This window comes from Bufo gargarizans, chromosome 4 (assembly GCF_014858855.1).
Source record: "Bufo gargarizans isolate SCDJY-AF-19 chromosome 4, ASM1485885v1, whole genome shotgun sequence".
Lineage (NCBI taxonomy): Eukaryota > Metazoa > Chordata > Amphibia > Anura > Bufonidae > Bufo > Bufo gargarizans.
The window spans coordinates 109,992,574-110,018,597 of record NC_058083.1 but is presented as its reverse complement, the minus strand read 5'-3'; the positions used below and the strand labels follow the sequence as shown (position 1 = coordinate 110,018,597).

Here is a 26,024-nt window from a genome sequence, read left to right as displayed (position 1 = left end):
GAACCACAGATATGTGTCTATGGAAAGAGTTGGATATGGAGGTCCCTGGTGCATTGCAGTGCACTGAGCTTTCTGCTGGGGGGATGTTTGAATAACCAGTAATGTAGACTACGCCATTGTGTCTTCTAAAAAAGCATACACAGATGAAAAGAAGATGAAACAGAGAAGTACAAAGTTTTGTCTTTTGGGCCCCTTTCAGACGAGCGAGTGTCACGCTCCGGACTCGCAGCGCAGCTCCCGTCCTGACCTCCCAGCTCGGCCAGGGTCGCATAGTATTATAGTGATACCCTCTAAGGGTACATAGCATCATAAATCAATATAGTGCTATGCGACCCCAGAAGTCCGGAGCGTGTCACTCGCTCGTCTGAAAAGGGTCCTGGACTCCGGTCACCTCATTGAAGTTTTTCCAAGGTGTAGATTTGAATACCATTTTCAGGTGTTGAAAATCTGCCCTCGGCAGGAAGTTCAGCGGAGGGTTACATCGTGATGTGGACAGCCCCTAACGTGTGCTGTGTGAACCTGGCTTTACCTAGAGAGCGCAGAGCCGCGGTCGTTCACTTACCGGCAGAATGGGCTTTTCTGCCCATAGCATTACCCATCGGACCGCTCCAGCATAATACAATGTGGTTCAGGGGGCTATGTAGTTGCCACCCACCATTTGACCCTTTATGGCAGGGGTGCAAAACGTTTCCTGGTTGGGGGCCACATTGCCAGACTGAACCAATGCCGAGGGCCGAAATTAAAATTTAAAGGTGTATTAACAACTGAAATATTGTACTTATGGCATATTGAACACACATTATATACCATTAGTGTTTAGTTACACTTCCAGGACTCCCATCTAATGGAAGAAATACATGAAAAATACATGTGAGCAGCCACAAGACATAGGCATACATGTCTTTTACCAGATGGTTGGGGGCCGCACAGAATGTTATCAAGGGCCGCATGTGGCCCCCGGGCCGCAGGTTGTGCACCCCTGCTTTATGGGCATCATGTAGATAATGTGGTAAGGGGTGATTCAGGAGGCTGTTATACACACTGGGCTTTATTTTCTTAAAATAAAATTGTGCTATTCAATCATCATCATGTCTGGTATGAAAACCTGCAATTAAATAATAAAAATGGTCTAAAGTTGTATAATATATATATATTTTTTAATATGAGGCTAAAGCCTGTATTACACAGACAGATTATACAGGTGATTGCCAGGAGGGAAGAGTTCCTTCTCGGCAATCGCCTGCTCGTTATTGGAAGCGTCCGTTGCTATTACAAGCAGCGATCTCCTCCACAGTATGGGGAGGAGTGATGGGTAATGCCATCGCTGTTCCCCATACTGACTCATTATTTGCTGGCAGCAGATCGTGATTAGGCACGACCATCTGTTGTCAGTAAATTATGATTTTGAAACCTGTTGAAAGATTGGGATTGCCCAATGAAAGAGCGTTTGCTCGTTCATTGGTTAATTGGCGGCAGCATTACACTGCCAGATTATCGCTAATGAGCGTTCCTATGAATGATCTGGCCCGCTACCTGCCCGTGTAATACAGCCTAAGGGCTTATGTACAGGGGAGTATTCCCATAGATTCGAGGAAGCATCACATTGCTGTTTTAGGAGCCTTACCCCATTGTACACACAGAGCGCTGGAGAGTCTGATGCTCCTAAGGCTATGTGAGCGCAGAGTATGGGCACACGTGGCGTATGTGATGCAGATTTTCCACAACGGAATTGCACAAAGGAAATCCACCGTTTTTACAGTAGCAGCAAAGTGGATGGAGATTTTGGAAAAATCTCATCCAAGTGCGGTGGAAAATGTCCACACTGGAATCCACAAATAACTTGGTGAGGATCACGGCCCTTGCAATGCAGAGGGTGAAATCTGCTGCAAACTGCACATGTAGGTCATGCAGATTTTGCTGTGGGTTTGTTGCCGATCTTCTGCACCAAAACACACCATGTGATATGTCCACCTACACTGCAGGCAGAAAAATCTGCGGTGCTTTACTGTAGCAGTGCAGTGGAGGAGATTTAAATATCCACACTCCACGTGGATTCGGAGTGGCTATGCATGTTAGAGCTGCAGCAGGTCACCTCATGCTGATGATTTCTGGCGCAGATTTTACCGTTTGTAATGCATAGGATGAAATTCACTGCAAAAACCACTACTAACACAACTTCAAGGGTGCATCTGTAACCGTATTTTCAGTTTGCATCCGATCCGTATTATTTGAGGATCGGACCCATTTATTAAATCACTTGCTGTCTGCATCCGTATGTCCTTTCTGCAGCCCTGCAATAAAAAAAAAATAGAACATGTCTATTCTTGTCCATTTTGCGGACAAGTATAAGCATTTCTAACAAAGGGAGGGAAAGCTTGTGGATCCGTAATTTGTGGACCGCAAAAACTAGATTTTTGTACTTACCGTAAAATCTGTTTCTCTTCCGTTCATTGGGGGGACACAGGCTTGACTATGGTATAGCTGTTGCAACTAGGAGGCGGACACTAAGCACACAAAGTGTACGATTCAGCTATACCCGTCCTACAGGGACTAAGCTAAATCAGTTCGTGCAAAAGCAGTAGGAGAAGCAAGACAAAAAGAAAATCGCACTATGTACAAAACCAGAACCACACAGGCCCGAAAAGGCCCCTAATCAAAGAGATGGGTGGGAACTGTGTCCCCCAATGAACCGAAGAGAAACTGATTTTAAGGCAAGTACAAAAATCTAGTTTTCTCATCTGTATCATTGGGAGACACAGGCTTGACCATGGGACGTTATAGAGCGGTCTCCAATGGTGGGCATAACAAGCAACCCTCCCGTCAATCAGAGAACCGCCGTCTGCAAAACTGTACGCCCCAGAGAAGCGTCAGAAGACGCAAAGGTGTGCACTCAATAAAACTTGGAAAAAGTATTCAAAAGACGACCAAGTAGCCGCCTTGCACACCGGAAGGGCCGAAGCACCGTGATGCACCGCCCAAGAGGCCCCCACTGACCAAGCCGAACGAGCTGTCACCCGGAAGGGGCCCGGCCATTAACGCGGTACGCTTCGACAATGGCCAAACGAATCCATCGGGAAATGGAAGCCTTCGACGACATCAGCCCTCTTCTCGACCCCTCTGGAATCACTAACAGGGAATCCGTCCGCTGGAAAGATGCCGTCTTTGACAGATAGACTTGAACGGCTCGTGCCAAATCCAGGGTATGGAGCGACTGCTCCCGAGGATGAGACTGTTCCGGACAAAATGAAGGGAGGATAATCTCATTTAGATGGAATTCCAACACCACCTTCAGCAGGAACGACTGCACAGGGCAAAGGACCACCTTATCCTGATGGAGGATCAGGAAAGGCGACCGACATGAAAGAGCCGAGAGTTCTGACACCCTACGGATGGACGTGATTGCCACCAAAAACGCCACCTTGTAAGACAGGAAGCCAGAAACGCCACCTTGTAAGACAGGAAGCCAGGCGACACCTGCTGCAAGGGCTCAAGAAGATTGGATTGCATTCAGGCACTAGATTAAGATCCCAAGGATCCAACTGAGAACGGAAAGGCGGCACAGCATGTGCCACCCCCTGCAGAAACGTCCGAACCGCCGAAAGTGAAGCTAAATACCTTTGAAAAAGAATTGAGAGCCGACACTTGCCCCTTGAGGAAGCTGAGAGCCAGCCCCAAATCCATGCCCGATTGCAGGAAAGCCAAGAGTCGCGGCAAAGAGAACTGAACTGGAGGAAGATGATGCTGCTCGCACCAACTAAAGTAGGACTTCCAGGTCAGGTGGTAAATTCTGGAAGACTATTGCTTCCTGGCCCGATCATGGTCTGGACCACCGCATCCGAAAAACCATGGGCCTTCAGTATGGCGAATTCAACAGCCATGCCGTTAAATGTAATGACCCTAAATTTGGGTGGAAGATCGGCCCCAGCCACAGCAGGTCCTCCTGAAGAGGAAGACGCCAAGGTTCGTCGTCGAGAAGGGAGACTAAAGACACATGCGACACCCAGCATAGCCAATCTGGGGCCACGAGAATGACGGCAGTCCCTCGGACCTGATCTTTCGGAGGAGATGCGGTATGAGAGGAAGAGGCGGGAACACGTAAGGAAACGTGAACCGACTCCACGGAATTACCAGCACGTCGCACTCCAGGGCAATGGGGTCCCTGGACTGCGCTACGAAGTCCTCGACCTCGTTGTTGAAGCGTGAGGCCATGAGATCCACATCTGGCCAACCCCACTGCTCGCAGATGGCTTGAAAGACCTGCGGGTGAAGAGCCCACTAGCCGGGATCGAGACTCTCCCTGCTAAGAAAGTCTGCGATCCAGCTGTCGACGCCGGGGATGTGAACTGCCGATAGTGCCGGCACGTTTCTCCGCCCAGCTGAGAATTAGCGCCGTCTTCACCATGGCTGCCGTGCTCCCGAGTGCCGCCCTGGCGATTGAGGTACGCCACTGCCGTGGAGTTGTCGGACTGAACCCGAACCGGATGACCCCTGAGATGATCACTCCAATTCCGCAGTGAGAGCCGAATCGCCCTCAACTCCAAAAAATTGATTGGAAGGGAGCGCTCCCATACCCCCTTGAACAGAGAGAATTTCCAACACTCCCCCCCCCCCCCCCCCCAAGGCTTGCGTCCACTGTTACCACCTTCTAACGGACAGAAAGTAACGAGCGGCCCAACTTCAACATTGGAGACCAACCATCTGAGGGCCTGGCAGGGGCAGGGAGATGCATGGGCCGATACAGAGAGGCTGGGGAGCGATCCCAGCTGGACAGAATGGCTCGCTGAAGCGTTCTGGTATGGAGTTAAGCATAGGGAACTGCTTTGAAGGCAGAGACCATGTGACCCAGAGCCCGCATGCAGCCACAAATGGGAACCGGACCTGGCCGTAACAAGGGGAGAATCTGAAGACAGAGAGCGGATAGCTTCTCCGTAGGCAAGAACACCTTTGCCTGAAATGTGTTGAGTACCATGCCCAGATAAGTCAACCGCTGCAATGGAGAAAGACAAGATATCTGCATGTTCAGGATCCATCCGAAGCGCTCCAGGGTGTCCGACGAACGACGGACCCTTCACCAGGATGTCGTCTAAGGGATCGCTACGATCCCCCTGGCATGGAGCAGGGCCATGACTGCCGACAGAACTTTCATAAGGACCCTGGGAGCCGTGACAAGGCCCAACGGGGGGGGGGCTACAAACTGGTAGTGAAACGGACCCACTGTGAACCGGAGAAACCTCTAATACTGATGCAGATGGGCACGTGAAGATAAGCATCCTTGATGTCTATCGAGGACAGGTACTCCCCCGGTTAGATGGATGCAATGACCGACCTCAGGGACTCCATCCGGAAGCTGGGGGCGCAAAGGAAACTGTTGAGCACCTTGAGGTCCAGAACGGGATGGACCCTCGCCTCTTTTTTGGGAATCACAAAGAGATTGGAGAATAACACCCAAAAACGTGTACAGAAAAGCATATACCGCTAAAAAACAGGAAGCCACAAAAATATAGAATGTGTATAGTAATACAGAAATATTCTTGTCACGATGGAAGCCAATAGTGGCAGATATGAAAATATTTGCATACGTGTGAAAGAAGGAAAGAATATATCAAATGTAGTTACATCCGTTTTATTACAGCTCAGGGCATATGAATGCAGCACACACCTACATTCACCTAGACATGTCCTCCCTGCACGCACCTACATTCACATAGACATGTCCTCCCTGCACACACCTACATTCACATAGACATGTCCTCCCTGCACACACCTACATTCACATAGACATGTCCTCCCTGCACGCACCTACATTCACATAGACATGTCCTCCCTGCACGCACCTACATTCACATAGACATGTCCTCCCTGCACACACCTACATTCACATAGACATGTCCTCCCTGCACACACCTACATTCACATAGACATGTCCTCCCTGCACGCACCTACATTCACATAGACATGTCCTATCTGCACGCACCTACAGTCACACAGACATGTCCTCCCTGCACGCACATATACACGGTAACGTCCTCTCCTCTGCACAGTGCACACAACATATAACTGGAGAGGGCGCGCTTCTGATTAGCATGTCACGTGACATCCCCACAGTCGCTCCCCTTCTGATTATGAAGAGGCTGACACCTCCCAGTCATGTGACTGACCACGTGCTCGTGACATCGTCAAAGGTCCTTTAGCATTGTCCTATGTTTCGCATTCTAGAGGAGAGAGAGCGATAGAAGCTACCCATAGGGAAGAGCGCGTCAGTCCTGTGACCATGGTGAGTTGTACTTATGTGCTGGGACTTGTAGTTCCCCATCGGGCAGGCTTTAGTGTATTGGTTGTGGTGGATACGTGGCTGGTGTAGAGGATATGCTCCACATGACCGCTCTTCTGCTGTGTGCGGTCACATCCTTGTGTCATTGCCATTTGTAATATGGACAATAGGAGTGATCATACAATTTCTTATCTCCCATGGTGTATAAAAGAGAAAGAGGGACAGTGCTATATTACAGCCACCCCAGAGCCTATACATACCATAACTCCGGCAGGCGCAGTGGCCCCCCAGTACCGCGAGCCCGGCAGGCGCAGTGGCCCCCCAGTACCGCGAGCCCGGCAGGCGCAGTGGCCCCCCAGTACCGCGAGCCCGGCAGGCGCAGTGGCCCCCCAGTACCGCGAGCCCGGCAGGCGCAGTGGCCCCCCAGTACCGCGAGCCCGGCAGGCGCAGTGGCCCCCCAGTACCGCGAGCCCGGCAGGCGCCGTGGCCCCCCAGTACCGCGAGCCCGGCAGGCGCAGTGGCCCCCCAGTACCGCGAGCCCGGCAGGCGCAGTGGCCCCCCAGTACCGCGAGCCCGGCAGGCGCAGTGGCCCCCCAGTACCGCGAGCCCGGCAGGCGCAGTGGCCCCCCAGTACCGCGAGCCCGGCAGGCGCCGTGGCCCCCCAGTACCGCGAGCCCGGCAGGCGCCGTGGCCCCCCAGTACCGCGAGCCCGGCAGAATCCTGAAGCCTTGTATTTAGCCCTGTTTTATTAAGAAATGTAATCTTGTAAAATATAATGCTGTACACCTGGTGACAGATGCTTTCCAGTTTTCTAGTATTTTTGACACAATAGATCATCAAAATCAGATCAGCGGTGGTCCAACACCCCGAGCCCATGCCGATCAGCTGCTCTGATTCATTATGTAGTGGGCGGAGCTGGTTACTTGGTGGGAGATCAGAGGATTGCAGGGTATTCCGGTTCTGAGAAGTTATCACCTATACACAGGATAGGAGATAACTATTAGATCAGTGGGGGTCGCACTACTGGGACCCCCACCATTCATGAGAACAGAGAACCTGTGTCCGTCAGGGCCCTCCAAAAATGAATAGAGTGATAGGGTAAGCATGCACAGTGGTAGGATCCCCACCGATCAAGAGAACTGGAAGCCCCCAAAATGAAGCAGGCATCGGGAAAGTGCTCAGCCGCTCCCTTCATTTCTGTGGGAGTTCCTGACGTAGCAGATACAGGGGGGCGGAGAGAGCAGGATTGGAGACGCCTAGGCCGCTGCCCCTTTGCCTTCAAACCTGACTTGAAGCAGGGGGCAGTGGCTGAATAAAACATCGATTTCTCCAGGAGGCTAGATGCGGCTAAACGATGAAAAAGTGCATTAGGAAACTACTATGCAGCACTATAAGGTACTATTAACAGTTTTAGTATCCGTTTTTTTTTGTTACAGGTTCCCTTTAAAGGGAACCTGTCACTGGGATTTGATGTATAGAGCTGAGGACATGGGTTGCTAGATGGCCGCTAGCACATCTGCAATACCCAGTCCCCATAGCTCAGGGCAAATTACCCTGAGATGTGTCCTGTCCCTGACTCGTCTCACGTACAGGACTCATCTCAGGTTAATTTGCATATGTATCAAATCGTTTTGTTTTTTTACACAATAAAAGCACACAGAGCTATAGGGACTGGGTATTGCAGATGTGCTAGCGGACATCTAGTAACTCATGTCCTCCGCTCTATACACAAAATCCCAGTGACAGACTCCCTTTAAAAAGTGATCCAAAAGTCCTATATATAGGACAACAATGAAAACGACATCTTGTCTGGCAAAAAACAAGCTCTGTGGATGGAAACCTAAAAATCTTACGGATATTTGAATACAACAACACATGAGCAAATTATTTTTAAAAAATAAGTCTTTTTATTGTGCAAAAGTAGAAATAATTATATAATTGGTGAACATGCTGACTTGCAGAATAAAGTTACCGCATGATGGATGCCATAAAAACAAACCCCAATAAACCATGGTGGATTTGCTGTGGTATCCCCATATTCACATGGGTAGCTGGTATCCCCATATTCACATGGGTAGCTGGTATCCCCATAAGTACTCTTACTGCAGTCATAATGGCTGTTTCTATAGGCTCATTGCAGGTGGATTTGCAGTCTGCAGCCAGTTACAGTATACTACGTGCGGATGGGATTCTGAAAACACCATTCACATGTTGCAGAAATTTCCCATGCTTAGAGGGGAAAACCGGACAACACAGGGAATCTGCCTGCAATAGAGGAGTGATCATTACTTACCTGGCAGTTCTCCCGGTCAGGATCTGTTGGCCTGGGTGCAGCAGTAATGTCACGTCAAGAACGTGTGACCACTGCAGCCAATCACTGGCTATTGATAGAATGCAGTAGTCACGGGTATAAATGGGAATGTCATTGCAGAAGTCAAATAAACAAAGGGAGGAGCGGTGCTGGAGAGGAGGAGGGGGTATGATAGGTAAGTATAGGTTCTTTTTTTTGTCACATGGCTTTCTTTTTACTCTCAAAGAACCCCTTTAAGGAAAATAATTTTTTATTTATTTTTTTTATTATTTTTTTATCAGATCATTTTTATTAAAGGTTTTACATACAGCCAATTATTCAGATTAACCGTACATTATATGACAATAATATATCAATACAGTAAAATCAATCATACATTATCCAAATCAGCACGTCTATAACACTGCATCAAATAAACCTTTATTAAATCTCCCAGTCCCCCCCCCCCCCCCCCAACTCCCTTCCCACCTCCCCAAGGAAAATCTTTCTAGTTGACCTGTATGGGGCAGCATGTAAGACAACACCTACCGCTGGGAGGACTTGTCCCGTGTAAACTATAAAATCCACGTCTATATTTCTTACCTTTTATAGTGATTACTGGCGATTTCCGGAATTAGGGTGTTCTGTGTGCTTCGTTATGGCTGTACAGACTTTCCCTTTCTCATCTGTCTTAAAAAAACAACAAAAAAGCGTCATTGCCTCTTTATTGCGTATTGATACACACCAGGGTGTCACTCCCGGAAGTGTCTCTCTTTCCTTAGAACGTGAAGCCTCTCTGCAGCTCCACTTGTGGATGAAGGACGCCATCTGGATCCACTGTCTTTAATCGGGACACTCCACTTTGATGTTCACTCGTCTCGACTATTAAGACTTTCATCACTTGTGTAGTAAGTAAGTCGTTTCTTTATACACAATGTGAAATTGTATCATCACTGACACCATACTTGAAGGGGCTGTTCAGTGCTGCAGCTTCCAGTGGAGATATGTTCTGTACTGGTAGACATGTACTGGCATAGGGTGTCTGCTGCAGTGCTGAAGAACCCCTGTAAGATATACATTTCATTATACTTCTGCTTAGGTTCCTTATGTTCTGTGTGTCTTCTCCACCCCGACAGTATCCACTTTATGGTCCATCATGTTCTTGACGGTGCCATATTTGCTTTTGAGAAGAATGAGAGCCCGCCGTGAGCAGCTCGTTGAGCAAGTTCATTATGAGCCGCCACCACGTCAGTACAGAGTAAGCAGTAATAATGTGAACAGAAGAAGAAGGCGACGGCGGAGGAGAATATTCCCTGTAAGAATTAGCCTGTCTGAAATCGACGAGCACGACATTAAAGAACGCTACCGCCTCAATTCGGACGCCATTATGTCTTTATACGAACTCATCAAGAAAGACTTGATCTCCACCACGAAGAGAAGCAATGCTGTTCCTGGGATTGTGAAGTTGCTCTGCGCTCTTCATTATTTCACCAGCGGCTCCTTACAGAGCACTGTGGCTGAGGCTGGAGGCATAACCCAAAGCACCTTCAGCCGCGCTCTTTCCGAGGTCATATCCGCTATTCTGAAGCTCTCTGACCAGTTCATAAAGTTCCCCAGCGATAAGACCGACTTACAGCTCATCAAGCAAGGCTTCCAGGGCATCAGCGGGTTTCCAGATGTCTTGGGTGCGGTGGGTTGTACACATATAGCCATATCACCACCATCTGAGATGGAGCAGATGTATCGGAACAAGAAGCACTATCACTCCATCAATGTGCAGATTGTATCTGACTCGGACATGAGGATCTTGGACGTAGTTTCGACATTTCCTGGATCGACGCATGACTCCTCAGTCCTGAAACAGTCTGAAATTCATGAAAGATTTGAAAAAGGAGAATTTAGCGGGTGGTTATTGGGTATGTACAATGGACTGGGGCATTTAGAAATGTTCTGTCTGACACCGGCTTCAGATGAACAGTTTCAGTTCTTTGTAGATATTTTCTAGTGTTGATGCTATCTACAGATCAGGTAGGACATATACTTAAAGGGGTACTCTGGTTACAAGTTATTCCCTATCCACTGGACCCACACCAATTTGCGAGAACAAGGTGACCCATGTCCAGCATTTTAATGGGAGAACTGATTGAGCATGCACACCACCATTTAAAGTCTATGGGACAGCTGAGCGCTAGACTTGGCTTTCTCAAGCAGTCCCATAGAGATTAATTGAGGCCATTTAAGCAAGGCAGTATGAGACCCCAGTTATTGTGATTAGTGGGGATCCTAGTGGTCAATCTGTTGGGTTTTTATATGCAGGAACGAGTTACTTAAAGAGTTAAAGAGGTTTTATGAAAACACCCCTTTCTTATAGGGGGCATATGGACATCATAGAAAGGTGGGCCTCTGTTTAGGACCCACCCTGTGAGCCTGTATGAGTAGCTACTCTTCTGGAGGACTTGTCATTGCCATTGTTCTGAAGAGTTGCCATGTAATACTGGCAAATAGCTGATCATCCTTGGCAACTGCAATCTGAAAGGGGTGTGGTCTCCCATTAGACAATCCCTTTAAGGCTCCATGCACACTTGCGTTACAGTTTTTCGTCTTCCTGTCTATCCTTAATTACCAATAATGAGAACCGAACCAAACTCGGAAAAGTTGCTTTCCCCTCTTATGTTCCCATTTTTGGCAATTAAAGAAGCTTGGAGCTTCTACAGCCTGAAGTCCCAGTGTAAATTGTAGCTTATTCTAATGAATTGTGCTTGCGGCAGAATTATTTACGTAGGCCGTTTTCACTTGTGGCAGTAAATCTGAAGATTTTTCTTACGGTTTTCAGCCTGTCAGTGCATAAGTTGAAATCTGTGGCAAATTGAATTTGCGGCAAAATCTGCACGTAACACATACAAATTCCCCAATTCTTGCTTGGTGGCGAACAACACTTCTGTACATCCAGAGGCTGAAAACCTGTGCAGATCTAATACTTGTAATGGGGTAAAATACTTCAGTAATGTTGCACGTGTTGCATGGGAGATATATAGGTATCTAATTATTTGGTGTCTGATATTCAAAGAGCACCTTTTAGCAGATTTGTACCCATGACACTGGCTGACCTGTTACATGTGTGCTTGGCAGCTGAAGACATCTGTGTTGGTCCCATGTACATATGTGCCCACACTGCTGAGAAAAATGAAAGTTTTTAATATATGCAAATGAGCCTCTAGGAGCAATGGGGGCGTTGCCATTACACCTAGAGGCTCTGCTCTCTCTGCAACTGCCGCTCCTCCTGCACTTTAATTGACAGGGCCCGGCAATGAAAACAACATCGCGCCTGGCCCTGTCAATTAAAGTGCAGAAGGCGCAGCAGTTGCAAATAGAGCAGAGCCTCTAGGAGTAACGGCAACACCCCCATTGCTCCTAGAGGCTCATTTGCATAAATTAAAACATACATTTTCTCAGCAATACGGGCACATATTACCATAGCACGTACACAGATGGCTTCATCTGCCAAGCGCACATGAAACAGGTCAGTCTGTTTGTTCTGATTGTATGATGTCCTGTCTTTCAGGAGATGCAGGATATAGCGTTAAGCCATGGCTTCTCACGCCCTTTGAGAGCCCGGCTACGGAGCCAGAAGTTGGTTATAACTTATCACACGACACAACGTATTCTGTAGTGGAGCGCACTATTGAGCTTCTGAAAAGCCGCTTCCGCTGTCTGGACAATCCCAATGGGGTTCTCCTATATAACCCCGAGAAAGTCAGCAAAATCATTCTTGTGTGCTGCATCATTCACAATATCGCTGTGGTCAGAAATATTGAGGTGGACCTTGCTCAGGATCTCAGGCCTCCAATCAAAGATGAGTCGACGGAGGATGACACAATGGAGGGCACTGCGCAGAGGGATAAAGTGGTGGCAGAATACTTCTCTGGTAAGACTGCAGTACCTGGAATGTATAGGGAGAGATTTCCCCTATCATCTGTAAATTGTGTAGTCTTGTGAGCCGTACAAACATTCCTTATAGTGTGATGTGTAGAAAATCTGGTTGTAATTCTTAACCCCTTAACACATAATGCTGTACATGTACAGCATTATGTGCAAGGGCTTGTATGGAGCGAGCTCCTGGCTGAGCCCACTCTGTACATGGCAGGTGCCGGCTGTGTAATTACAGCAGGAACCCTGACAAAATGACTAGGATCGTCGAAACCGGTCATTTAACCCCTCAGGCTTCCGATCAGAGGCTTTGCAGTGAAATCGTTGGGCTCTGATCAGTTACCATGACAGTCGTGCTAAACTGCCTCTAAAGCAGTGGACGAGGCACAGCTTCACAGGCAGGCCACAAATATCACATAGACCATAATAGTTCTCTATTATGGTTTATGGGACAAGCCATCAGACGATCACAGGTTATACCTTTTTATAGGTTACTGAGTAAAAAGTGAAAAAAATTTTTTTCTAATATTTAAAAATTACATTCACCCTCTTTTGCCAACTTTACATATAAACAAACAAAAAAATATCAGGTATCATCATATTTTTCCTGCGCGGTAAACGATATGACGAAAAAAACCATAATTTTGCCTTTTTTGTAATTTTTTTTAATTTTTTTTTGTCACCTTGTCCCTTCTAAAAATATTGAATAACTGATGAAAAAGTTTTACGTACCTCGAAAGTGGTACCAATAAAAAGTACAGTTTGTCCTCCAAAAAACAAGTCCTCATACAGCTCTGTTATGGCTGTCAGAAAATTGTGATGCAAATACATTTTTGGAGGATTCCTTCCCGATAATCGGCTGCTCGTTAGTGAAGAGCTGCAGTCACATACAGTGATCACCTCCACAGTATGAGGACGAGCGATGGCTGATGTTTTTGATTCTTTTTAACATCACAACAATTTATTGCATTTCTTCAATTGTTGAACAATTCCTTCAAACGATGTCATTGATGTCGCATGGTCTTTGTTAAATTTGTTACTCCAGTTTTCCTACTGCACTAGCGAGTTTATGACCCCCCCCTTCTTAAATTATTATTTTTTTCTCAATGATAAATCTGCAGTGAAGCTCAACATAGCTAACCACGCCCACTTTCCCACCTACATAGTAAGTCGCAAAGCCCCTATTTTGTGACTCTTGATGCCAGAATTCTGGAATGAAGGGGTGATAAATTTCCCCCCATAGTGTACATCCTTTCATCCACTGTCTGAAATTCCATAACTTGGTTTTACAGCACAGAACTGCAATTTAAAGGGAACCTGTTGGTCTCATGCAGCCCTAACCACAGGCTATATGAAACCGCAAGAGACTTCCTTAGTCCAATGACCAGCCTGTCTGTTTCATACTGGATCAGGAAACAGGAGACTGATGACCCCCGTTTACTGTAGATGTCTAGTGATCATTCTATTTTATGTAACTGCGGATCTCTCTTATGTTCCAGGTTAAACAGATGGCAATGCTGCACAGATCGCCGCCGCCACCTGCACCATGCATGGTCTCCACCTATAGCGTGTCCTTTCTTTTGTACTTTTTATTACATTAAGCTTTATTACTTCTACATGTTAATAAATGTTTTTTTTCTAGAATCAGTGTTCTGTCTCATTACAAAATGGATGTATTCACAGAGCTATATTTCTCCTGCAAAGGAGCATTCATGTGGCATGTGTGTGATAATCCATGTTCCTGCTCGTCCCCGCATCCCCCAGTAGTAGCTATTACTGAGGACAAAATACACAGTTATTAGGATGGGCACATAAAATTCATCTGTTACAGCTGATGGGCATGGGCCCTAATACTCAAGATTTGCATGACCTGGGCAAAAAGAGGATGGGGTTTCCACCACTAAGGTAGTCCTCCCTACATTATCCAGCAGTCCTCTCAGTGGTGCCACAGAGCTGTCCAACCTGCTTGGCTTTAAAGGGAGTCTGTCAACAGTTTTCACAATGCAAAACTGCAGACTGTGCTGGGGAGGACAGGACAAGCAAACCTTTTATGGAGCTTTTATCAGGATTAGCGTAAATATTAACATGTGCCAGATTCTGCTTCTGCAAGTGCACTGGAGGAAGAGCTTCACTGTGATGTTCTCTGTACATTGAACTGCTTCACAGCCCCCTCTCTGCCTTCATTGACAAGTAGTGGGCCCCCTGGTTGGATGATATATAACTGTCACCCAGAGGGAAGGGGCTGTGAAACTGCTTATTGGAGAGAGCAGATCACAGTGAAGCCCAGCCTCCACGGAACTTGCAGGATCAGAGTTTGGCAGAATAAAAGTTCATATTCACACTGCTCCTGATAATAAAAATGCCATGAAAGGTAAGTTTATTCTGCACTTCTCTACCAAGCGATATCAGCTGTTTTGCATGGTGTAAACTGTTGACATACATTCTTTTAGCAGGCACCTGTAACACTCAGGTCCTGAAGATTTAGACCAAGGTTGTTTCTTGTGTCCTTTCAGTTTATTTTTTTAATTTTTTTTTTTTGCAGATAGGATGCGTAACCATTCATTTCGAAGGGTCCGCAAAAAAAATGCGGACAGCACACCATGCTGGGACCCTCACTGGTCACAAGAATGGGGGCCCTGTACCCCCTGCAGCCCCCTGAAATGAACGGAGCAGTTGGTTGGGCATGCATCCGGCCACTCCATTCCTTTGTACGGGAATTCTGGAGATAGCCGAGCGCTGTCCTGTGGCTATGGGATAATTTAATGTAACCATAATACCCTATTGGATGCTCTACATTGCCGTCTAAAGTTTTCCTTTTGAAGCTTTTGTATGCCAGTCCAGCTCCAGGCAGAGCTCAAGGACGAGAGTGGAGCTGACTTTTTATTCAGCTTTCCTGGAGTTCAGAAAGACGAGCCACATGAAATGGCATTTTAAGGGGTAGAACTTATCAGAAGAGACCAGCTAGAGGACACCTATTTACTGCGAATTTCCCGATGCCCTCTATGGAGTACCCATCGTTTAGATTGTGCCCTTTTTATGTCGCCTGTGGTATTAATAACATCATGGCATCTACTATTCCTGGGAGCTGGCCTAATGACGACCTTCATTAAGTCTATTTGCAGCAGTTATGAGCTCACCCTCCATTCAGACGCTGTGTATTTAGCCCTGTCTAAGCGACCATAATGTTTGTAGCAAAAGCAAAAAATAATTTTAACAAAAATGTTTATATCTTGACAAGACTCCAAATGGAAATGCTGATATTTCGTCCAAGTATTCCAAGCATATGAGTACATGGATGCCATCCCGGCTGGTAAACAGTTGTCTGGTTGCCTGTCGTTCGGCACACATCCCACAGTGTCCCTCTGTCCTCGGAAATACACAACGTGATTGTATCGGACATTTGCTCCTCCAGTGCACCCTAAGAACTTGCACTTGATACGTATGCTTTAATTATAAGAGGGGTTCCCATAAGGAGTCATAATAGTCACCTCCTTGACATATTGCAGCCCATTAGAAAGTGACAGAGAGGAAACTTTTTCTTGTGACCATGTAAAGTTACTTCTTTGAAATGTTTTCTGCAGGGCTGGCAAGGACATCTCACAATTAGTTGATGCTGGACAGTAGTAGAGCCCCAATATTTGGACCCTTACTTATGTGACGTATTGTATTAGCCCTTACAAGGTTTGTCCAAGGTAATTTTTTTTATTTCAGTAAACGGGCAAGGACCTTTCAAAAATGATAAGCAAAGTCACCTACCCAGCCTCCTCCAATCCAGCGTCTCCTCTTGCCCAAGGTGCAGCGGTTACGTCCCATATACTGCCCCATCCAGGCTGTGGCCTCGGCAGTGTACGGGAGATCTCTGCAATACATTACTGCCTGCAGCCCAGGCAGGAGGAAGGAGCGGCGGCGCTGGAGGGGACTGGGAAGGTAAGTGTAAGTTTGCTTATTATTTTCATAGACCTCTTAACAGTTTACAGAAATAAAAATGTAAAAAATTGCCAATCCCCCCCCCAATTAAAGAGTACTTATTGCCATTCCCCATGCAGTAATAAGTATGGAGCGTCTCTTCTGTTCCTAAGTTATTCCTGCAAGAAGTTAATGAATCTGCAACTGGGTGTTTCCATTGCATTGTCTGACGCTATCCAATCAGTGCTGACCCCCGACTGGTAACACCCGGCTGCAGAGTCATTAATAAACTCTTTCTAGTAGCAATAACAGAGGAATGGTTCAAAAATAGTTATAAGAATAAATGATACAGAATTGTACGGAATGCACATCGTTAGTAAAACAGTCACGTCAGGAGAGGTGACAAGTCCTTATTAAGTTCCAGTATTTCTTTTCCTATATGGGTGTACCAAGCAGGGGACGCTCCATCAATGGCGTCCTAAGCTACTACCTGTTACGGTATATGGGCATCATATTGAGGGGCATCTGCTTGAAAACTTGTTTTTATTTGCCAGAGTGGAGAACTGCAAGTAAGGAAGACACTTGGTCTGGCAATCTTGGCCTTGCTATCTATACATTACATGGTCTTTAATTTATTTCAATGGGCACCATGTAGGATTACATTTCCCGACAGTTGCACTTAAACACTTAAAAACTGTAAATAATGTAATATTTCTTCTCTACCAATGAATATGGCTGCTAACTAGAGGTGCCCATGAAGAGATGGAGGGTATTTTTTATTTTTTATTTTTTTTCCTGAGTTTCCTAAAACTGTACCGTTTGCAGGATTCAGTGTGTTTTATATCTGATCTGACTCCTCTGTCTTATGACCCTTGTAGGTGTCCCTGAGTCTGAGGCACATTATTGCTTTCAGTCGGAGCAGTCTATGTTTAAGGAGTATGTCCAGTATTCCTAATGCTAGACAGGCACTTCTTGACCTTGGTTTCTCTGATGAGCAAGCTGAAAAGATCCAGCGTTTGAGATGCCCTCCACACAAGATGCCCAACATCAAGGAACTATTTTTCATTGGACTGAGTCACAGGACAGTACTGAGAATACTTGAAGAAAGACCAGAGCTTTTAAAGATTACAGACCAGGAGCTGAGGGACAGGGTAGACACTCTGAGGAGCCTTGGCCTCGGAGAAGGTAAGATTTCTTAAAAGGTAAGGCTACTTTCACACTTGTGGTGTTTTCCGGTATTGAGTGGATCTCAATACTGGAAAAAAAACTATTTCCGTTTAGTCCTCAGGCATTCTGAATGGAAAGAGGTCCCTTCAGGATGCATCAGGATGTCTTCCGTTCTGGCAGCATTCTGTTTTGTGACCGGAAACAAAACCGCTGCGAGCTATCTGGTCATAAAAAACGGATCCGGCACTGAAGACAATGTAAGTCAATGGTGACGGATTAGTTTTTTTATGGAGCCTAAAAAAGAGGATCCGTCACCTAATGTATTTAGTGACGGATCGGTTTCATTCTGGTATTGAGATCCTCTGCCGGATCTCAATACTGGAATTAACAACGCAAGTGTGAAAGTAGCCTAAGATTTCCAGCCAGAGGCCTCTATCCCCTACATAGCTGACATCAGTGAGGTGCCTAGATGTGCATCGCAGTATCATTGCCACATACTTTGAATGGAGAGTAGGAAGTATATTCGACTGCCGTGCCGTTGAGACCCCTGGTAATCACGATTTTGCAGGTGGGGGAATGTAGTCGGCCTGTTCTGGTGATTCCCCTCCACTGCTTTCTGTCTGGAATACCCCAATTTTCTGGGTATTCAAAACTGCATTGTTCACATGGAGTTTCACAGTTCAGACAATAACCCGTCCGCTGGTCTTGTGTGTTTGGGGTGGCAAATTCCAATTAACAATGTCGCAGGTAACCACCCATAAAACTTAACTTTTAATATCTATCTACAAACCCTCCAACACAAACCACATAACAGTAAAATAAGAAAACAAGATATCATTAGGTTGATACTTGGCTTTGGGGCTAGGAATGGCAGAGATTGGGCCTAATATATAGCTCTTCTTATAGCTGACCCTCTCACTGTTTGTGCCCTGCCAATAAACGGAATGGCCGCCCCGATAGGATAGGGGCGATCCCATATCAGAAACCTAGGGTTTGTAGCTATTTTAGATAGATATTAAAAGTTAAGTTTTATGGGTGGTTACCTGTGACTTTGTTCACATGGAGAAATCGGTAGCTGAACAGAGATCGTTTTTGGTGGAGGTTTTAGGGGAGTATTTCAAGCGGTTTTAGAAGCGTTTTTGCCTCTGTTTTTCAAATCCAACCCTTGGGTAGAATAATTTAGAAAAAAAATTTGTGGCAGAAATGCTTGTAAGGCCTCTTGCACACAAACTTTTTATTTTTTTTTCCGTTCCGTTTTTTTTTTTTTTTTTTTGCGTTCCATATACGGAACCATTCATTTCAATTGATCAGCAAAAAAAAGGAAGGTACTCCGTATGCCTTCCATTTCCGTATTTCTGTTCCCTTCAAATACAGAACATATCCTATTATTGTCCGCATAACTGACAAGGATAGTACTGTTCTATCAGGGGCCAGCTGTTCCGTTCCGCAAAAAACGGAATGCACACAGACATCATCCGTATTTTTTTGCGGATCCGTTTTTAGCGGACCGCAAAATACTGAAAAAAACATACGGTCGTGTGAAATATGTATTTTGCGGTCCGCAGAAAACGGATCTGCAAAAAATATGGATGGTGTCCGTGTGCATTCCGTATTTTTTACGGAACAGCCGGCCCCTAATAGGTCCCTAAACGGTCGTGTGAAAGAGGCCTTACTCTCGTGATACAGCCTGACTGTGGGTTTAACTGACCTGATCTGACAACATCTTCGAACCATATGATGCTGTGGGTTTGGCTCAGTTAAACCCATGGTTTGAGTTAGAAATACATTGAAAATATAGCTGTTGTCATTGTCAGGGAAACGTATCTCACACCATCATAGTGGTTTGGTTGGATGAGGGTACACAGAATATTACAATCCTCCTTGTACCCATTTTTTTTTTTCCCCCCTCAAATGGCCTGGAATACTCGAGGCACGTACATTATAATTTAAGTATACGTACACTGATTTTATTATTCAAGATCATGAGCTCTTGTTTCTGCATAGGGTCTCTTCAAAACTCTTTGTCAAGGTGCTCAGCTCTTCTGTTAGTTCCACGCTCCCGTCTTCTAGCTGCAACACAGTGTCTCAAGATGAAATGTCAATTTACATCGCAGCAGGTACTGAAAATCTTAAACACTGCTCCAGAAACCCTGACTCAGGATCCTAGGTATTTAGAAGATGTGTTTCAGGTGAGTGGAGACATTTATTGTTCAAGATTTAAATTAAAGGATATGTAAGTCCAACCAATGTTTTTATTGCTCCATTGCAAACAAACCCTGTTGTTCCTCTGTGTGTTCAGCAAATAGTCTTGATTAAAATATCCTACCATTTTGTGTCTACAGTTTCTATGCACACAAGCATATTCCTTTCTATGGGGCCGTGCACACATCCTTGTTTTTTGTGAATCATTTGCAGGGCTGTGGAGTCGGAGTCGAGGAGTCGGAGTCAATTTTGGGTACCTGGAGTCGGAGTCGGCAAAAAATGAACCGACTCCGACTCCTACTAAATTTAAATTGGAATAAAAAAATAAAAAAGCAAGTTTAAATGTCCGAATTCATAAACAGTTATAATTAATGACTTCTCTACTGTAAGAATAAAGGCCAATGCATGCAGTGCGTCACATTACCGCAAAACAAACGCGTTCAGTGATGTGAAGAAGCATGCTTTTCATATGCTTCACTATATGGCACGCAATGCACAATTAGGAGTGGCAATACATATACTTTCCATTGTGTTGTGTTCTGATGTTACAGGGAACACAATGCCCATGGTTTACCTCGCCTCTCACTGATAAGGGATTAAGTAAATATGTGTTTTGCAGGACTAGAGACACTTGTATAAGTGAAGGGAATGGAGGGTCAATAGTTCAAGACTGAAGCTGTAAACCATGGATGTCAAACTCATGGCCCTCCAGATGTTGCAAAACTACAACTCCCATCATTCCCTGATAGCTGTAGTATGCCCAGGCATGATGGGAGTTGTAGTTTTGCAACAGCTGGAGGGCCACGAGTTTGACATCCCTGCTGTAAACCATTGGAAAAACTGCTGTCATTCAGCTAAGGCTATAAAACGTGTAAACTCAGAATGTTATCTTAAACTTTAAACATGACTATGGGATTCTTCTAGGGAAATCATGTTTTAAAATAAATGTCCCTTCTTGGATCCTCCCACTGCCCTGTCTTCAGCAGAAGATCAGCACACAAAGGAGAAGGCAGCAGCTTCTGCCCAACTACCTCTCTGTGCTAGAAGAGCTTAGAAGAACTTCTTTCTTTCCTTCAAGGAATGTATAAAATACATTCGCATATTAAATACAGAGGAGTTGGAGTCGGGGAGTCGGAAGTACAAAAAACTGAGGAGGAGGAGTCTGAGTCGGAGCATTTATCTACCGACTCCACAGCCCTGATCATTTGTCATTCCACAAATTGTAGAACGAGAATAGCTTTTTCTTTTGACATGAGTGAGAAAAATATAGAATGCAGAATGTAGGTGCATGAGGAATTAGGGAGTAGAATCTCTCGCCATGTGCAGTATATGGGAGACATCACAACAGCTAGTCTTCTTCAACTAGCTCAGATAAAGTTGACAATTAGTGATGGAGCCTGCATAAGAGAGAACTGATGACTACAAGTCATATACAGTATATCACAAAAGTGAGTACACCCCTCACATTTTTGTAAAAAATGTTAAATATATATATATATATATATATATATATATATATAATTTTTTTTTTTTTTTTTATGAAACAACACTGAAGATATGACACCTTGATGCAATGTAAAGTAGTCGGTGTACAGCTTGTATAACAGTGTACATTTGATGCCCTCAATATAACTCAGTACACAGCCATAAATGTCTAAACCGCTGGCAACAAAAGTGAGTACACCCCTAAGTGAAAATGTCCAAATTGTGCCCAATTAGACATTTTCACGTTAGTGTTACAAGGTCTCAGGTGTGAATGGGGAGCCAGGTGTGTTAAATTTGGTGTAATCATTCTCACACTCTATCATACTGGTCACTGGAAGTTCAGCATGGCTCCTCATGGCAAAGAACTCTGAGGATCTGAAAAAAAGAATTGTTGCTCTACATAAAGATGGCCAAGGCTATAAGAAGATTGCCAACACCCTGAAACTGAGCTGCAGCATGGTGACCAAGACCATACAGCAGTTTAACAAGACAGGTTCCACCCAGAACAGGCCTTGCAATGGTCAACCAAAGAAGTTTTTAGTGCAGGTGCTCAGTTTCATATCCAGAGGTTGTCTTTTCAAAATAAAAGTATGAGTGCTGCCAGCATTGCTGCAGAGGTTAAAAGGGTGGTGGTGGTGGTGGGCAGGTCAGCGTTTCAGTGCTTAAACCATTAGCCACACACTGCCTCAAATTGGTCTGCATGGCTGTCGTCCCAGAAGGAAGCCTCTTCTAAATATGATGCACAAGAAAGCCCACAGACAGTTTGCTGAAGACAAGCAAACTAAGGACATGGATTACTGAAACCATGTCCTGTGGTCTGATGAGACCAAGATAAACTTATTTGGTTCAGATGTCGTCAAGCATGTGTGGTGGCAACCAGGTGTGGACTACAAAGACAAGTGTGTCTTGCCTACAGTCAAGCATGGAGAGTGTCATGGTTTGGGGCTGCATGAGTGCTACGGGTATGGGGAGCTAGAGTTCATTGTGGGAACCATGAATGTACTGTGATATACTGAAGCAGAGTATGATCCCCCTCCTTTGGAAACTGGGTCACAGAGCAGTATTCCAACATGACAATGACCCCAAGCACACCTCCAAGACAACCACTGCCTTGCTAAAGAAACTCAGGGTAAAGGAGCTGGACTGGCCAAGCATGTCTCCAGACCTAAACCCTAGTGAGTATCTGTGGGGCATCCTGGAATGGAAGGTGGAGTAGAGCAAGGTCTCGAACATCCTTCAGCTCTGTGATGTCGTCATGGAGGAGTGGAAGTGGAATCCAGTGACAACCTGTGAAGCTCTAGAGAGTTAAAGCAGTGCTGGAAATTAATGGTGGCCACACAAAATATTGACACTTTGGGCACAATTTGGCCATTTTCACTTAGAGGTGTACCCACTTTTGTTGCCAGCGGTTTAGACATTAATGGCTGTGTGTTGAGTTATTTTGAGGGCACACCAAATGTACACTGTTATACAGGCTGTACACTGACTACGTTACATTGTATCCAAGTGTCATATCTTCAGTGTTGTCCCATGAAAAGATCTAATAAAATATTTACAAAAATGCGAGGAGATACTGTAATAGTTAGACAGTGTTATTCCTCATGTATACACACAATAGCTTATCCTGTCATAAATGTATGTAAGTTACTACTGCAGATAATGTATTGTTTAACAGGGTTTTTCCGGATTTTATTATTGATCACCTATCCTTAGGATAGGTCATCAATATCAGATCAGCGGGGGTCCGATACCCCTACCGATCAGCTGGTTGAAGCGAAGGCTGCACTCCGTGTGAGCATAGCCTTCCCTTGTTTGTTTACCTGCTCGCCATTGACATCGCAGTGGTGAGCAGGTGTAATTACAAGAAGCCATCCCATTCACTTGTATGGGACGGCTCTGTAGTATACATAGAAGTGAATGGGACGCTTGTAGTTACACCTGCTCACCACTGGGATGCCTACGGTGAGCAGGTAAACAATGAAGGGAAGGCTGCGCTTGCACGGAATGCAACCTTCTCTTCAACCAGCTGGCCGGCGGGGGTGCTGGGTGTCGGATCCCTGTCGAGCTCATATTGATGACCTATCCTGAGAATACGTCATCAATATTAAAATCCTGAAAACCCCTTTAAGCATCTTTGCTTAGCGATATTTCTTTTTCCACCTATATAGTACATATATTTTCGCATGGGAGGGAACCAAGGAGAGATGATTTCTTCTCAAGTTTTCCAAGTCTCTCTTAATGAGATTAGAGTTCGTCACCAATTCTTGGAACGTCTTGGCAAGTTCTATCCACCTAACAAGAAAAGAGTGTGTCCCACTTCCAACCCCAAACTAAAGGAAGTCATCCAGCTTGCAGAGGAAGACTTCTTATCTCATACAGCACACTCCACATTGGAAGAATTCAACACTTTCCGTAAAATTCTGGAGCGAGAAGAGCATGAAGCTGAACAGCAGATGGAGGACACGGAAGATGAGCTAAGTAGTGATGAAGACGATGACGAGCAAGATTCAGATAGTGAAGATGACTCTGCAGATGAAGACCACGAAGAGAATGCTGACAGTGAAAAACCTAACCTCAAGAAAAAATAGCATTATTGTTTCTATGAATTTTGTAATAATCATCCTAAATATATTTTATGCTATGCCTTTAAAGAATAATTTTTGAGTGCCTCTATGACTAAACACCTTTGGGGAGATTTATGAAACTGTGTAAAAAGGAAAAAAAAGTCATTGTTACCATAGCAACTAATCACAGTGTAACCTTTGTAAAAAAAAATAAAAAAAATCTATGGTGGTTAGTTGCTAGGGGCAACAAAGACAGTTTTTTTTTTTTTTTTTTGTTTTTTATAAATCTGCCAGTCTTCCAATGCTCGGGGAATTTAAATCTTTGAAGGGGTTGTAAAGGATTAGAAAAACATGGCTGTTTTATTTCAGAAACAGCTCCACACCTGTCCGTGGGATGTATCTGCAGCTTCCAGTCTGGTTCTGGAATAAATAACGAAGCCGGCACGCACTTGCTCGTCTGTGCACACTGCCAAGGGAAGGAGCGAACCCCACATGCACTGTACGAAAAATCCCAGCAGCCGTGCCTTCATATAAATGTGTATACTTTATTTCTTTCAGTCATATGTCCCAACGGCTATATGCCTTCATCAACAGGTACATCCTCATACATATGAACACGATCTATAAAGGAAGTTGATTAAGCTACATGTAATGACGTCAGACGCCCAAACTGGGCGGTAATCAGGTGGTAATTAATCCACTTCAAAACAAACTAGCATGAGAATAACACAAGATAAACATCAAAATGAAATAAAAATAATATTCCACTTCTAAAACAAAGTATTCCACTTATGAACAAAAGATATTAATATGGCACCACTCGGATCCTTCAATGAGAAGCAATGGTCTATGGAAATATAATCTAAAAAGAAAATCATCAGAGAACATGGGCAAAGAAAACCTGAGAAGTCAGAAATGTATAATTTCATAGTCCCTATTGAGGCCCCTAGGATGTAATGTATCTAGTACATGGATCCAATATGCCTCCCTGCGCAGTAAAAGCTTCTTAAAAAGCGTCTTTTTTTTGTTCTAGCGCCTGAAATCTAAGTTGTGCTAAAGTGCGTTTATGGTCGTCAAAATGGTGAGGGAGGGGTAGCATTAAGTTCTATGTCCTAATGGTCGATTTGTGCTTACAAAGACTATCTCTGACTGTCTGCATCGTCTCTCCAATGTATAATAAACCGCACGGGCATTTTATAAGACAGATTACATTAGTAGATTCACAAGTGAAAAAACCTCCGCACGGAGGAGGCGTAGGGTGGGCCGCAAGCACCGGTGGAACATCTGGGACGGGACAAAGTCAGATGGTACAAACCCGCTCACAAGTATGACTCAATCTTTAATAATTAATCTGTCCTCCAAAAGTCTCGACCCAAACCAAATAAAAGCACTACAGAAAGGTTTGTCTTTTAGCCCCACTACCTGCTTTGATAGCTTTCAATTGAATGTGCGTTTGCAACAGTTTTTTCGGAAAATAAGATTGAAAGCTCATTTCTCTGAACCAAGGGAGAAACCGCAAGGTGTGAATACTGATAGAAGACAAGGTAGATTATGTTTGACTGATTTGGGCTTGAGAATTAAGAGTACCTTCATGCCACCAAAGGTTTATCATCTGGTTGAAACATACAGTTGCAAGACAAAGTATGTGAACCCTTTGGAATGATATGGATTTCTGCACAAATTGGTCATAATATGTGATCTGATCTTCATCAAGTCACAACAATAGACAATCGCAGTCTGCTTAAACTAATAACACACAAATAATTAAATGTTACCATGTTTTTATTGAACACACCATGTAGACATTCACAGTGCAGGTGGAAAAAGTATGTGAACCCCTAGACTAATGACCTCTCCAAGAGCTAATTGGAGTGAGGTGTCAGCCAACTGGAGTCCAATCAATGAGATGAGATTGGAGGTGTCGGTTACAGCTGCCCTGCCCTATTAAAAAAAGACACCAGTTCTGGGTTTGCGTTTCACAAGAAGCATTGCCTGATGTGAATGATGCCTCGCACAAAAGAGCTCTCAGAAGACCTACGATTAAGAATTGTTGACTTGCATAAAGCTGGAAAAAGTTATAAAAGTATCTCCAAAAGCCTTGCTGTTCATCAGTCCACGGTAAGACAAATTGTCTATAAATGGAGGAAGTTCAGCACTGGTGCTACTCTCCCTAGGAGTGGCCATCCTGTAAAGATGACTGCAAGAGCACAGC

General features: G+C 44.9%; 1 protein-coding gene across 3 annotated transcripts; it reads left to right on the top strand.

Moving 5' to 3' along the window:
• The first annotated feature begins 6,153 nt into the window (after positions 1 to 6,153).
• MTERF4 (mitochondrial transcription termination factor 4) lies at positions 6,154 to 23,944 on the top strand. Of its 3 annotated transcripts, none has more exons than XM_044291551.1 (5): positions 6,154 to 6,274; positions 9,344 to 9,469; positions 9,698 to 10,477; positions 12,124 to 12,486; positions 13,988 to 17,262. In XM_044291551.1, exons 3-5 carry the CDS (start codon positions 9,718 to 9,720, stop codon positions 13,990 to 13,992), a joined length of 1,128 nt encoding a protein of 375 aa, XP_044147486.1. In that variant the 5' UTR covers positions 6,154 to 6,274; positions 9,344 to 9,469; positions 9,698 to 9,717; the 3' UTR covers positions 13,993 to 17,262. The 3 variants fall into 3 exon arrangements, with proteins under 3 accessions (XP_044147486.1, XP_044147487.1, XP_044147488.1); XM_044291552.1 differs by having other exon boundaries at positions 9,344 to 9,473; XM_044291553.1 differs by lacking the exons at positions 9,344 to 9,469; positions 9,698 to 10,477; positions 12,124 to 12,486; positions 13,988 to 17,262 and adding exons at positions 17,273 to 17,579; positions 19,566 to 19,750; positions 23,417 to 23,944 and having other exon boundaries at positions 6,167 to 6,274.
• Positions 23,945 to 26,024: the final 2,080 nt, after the last annotated feature.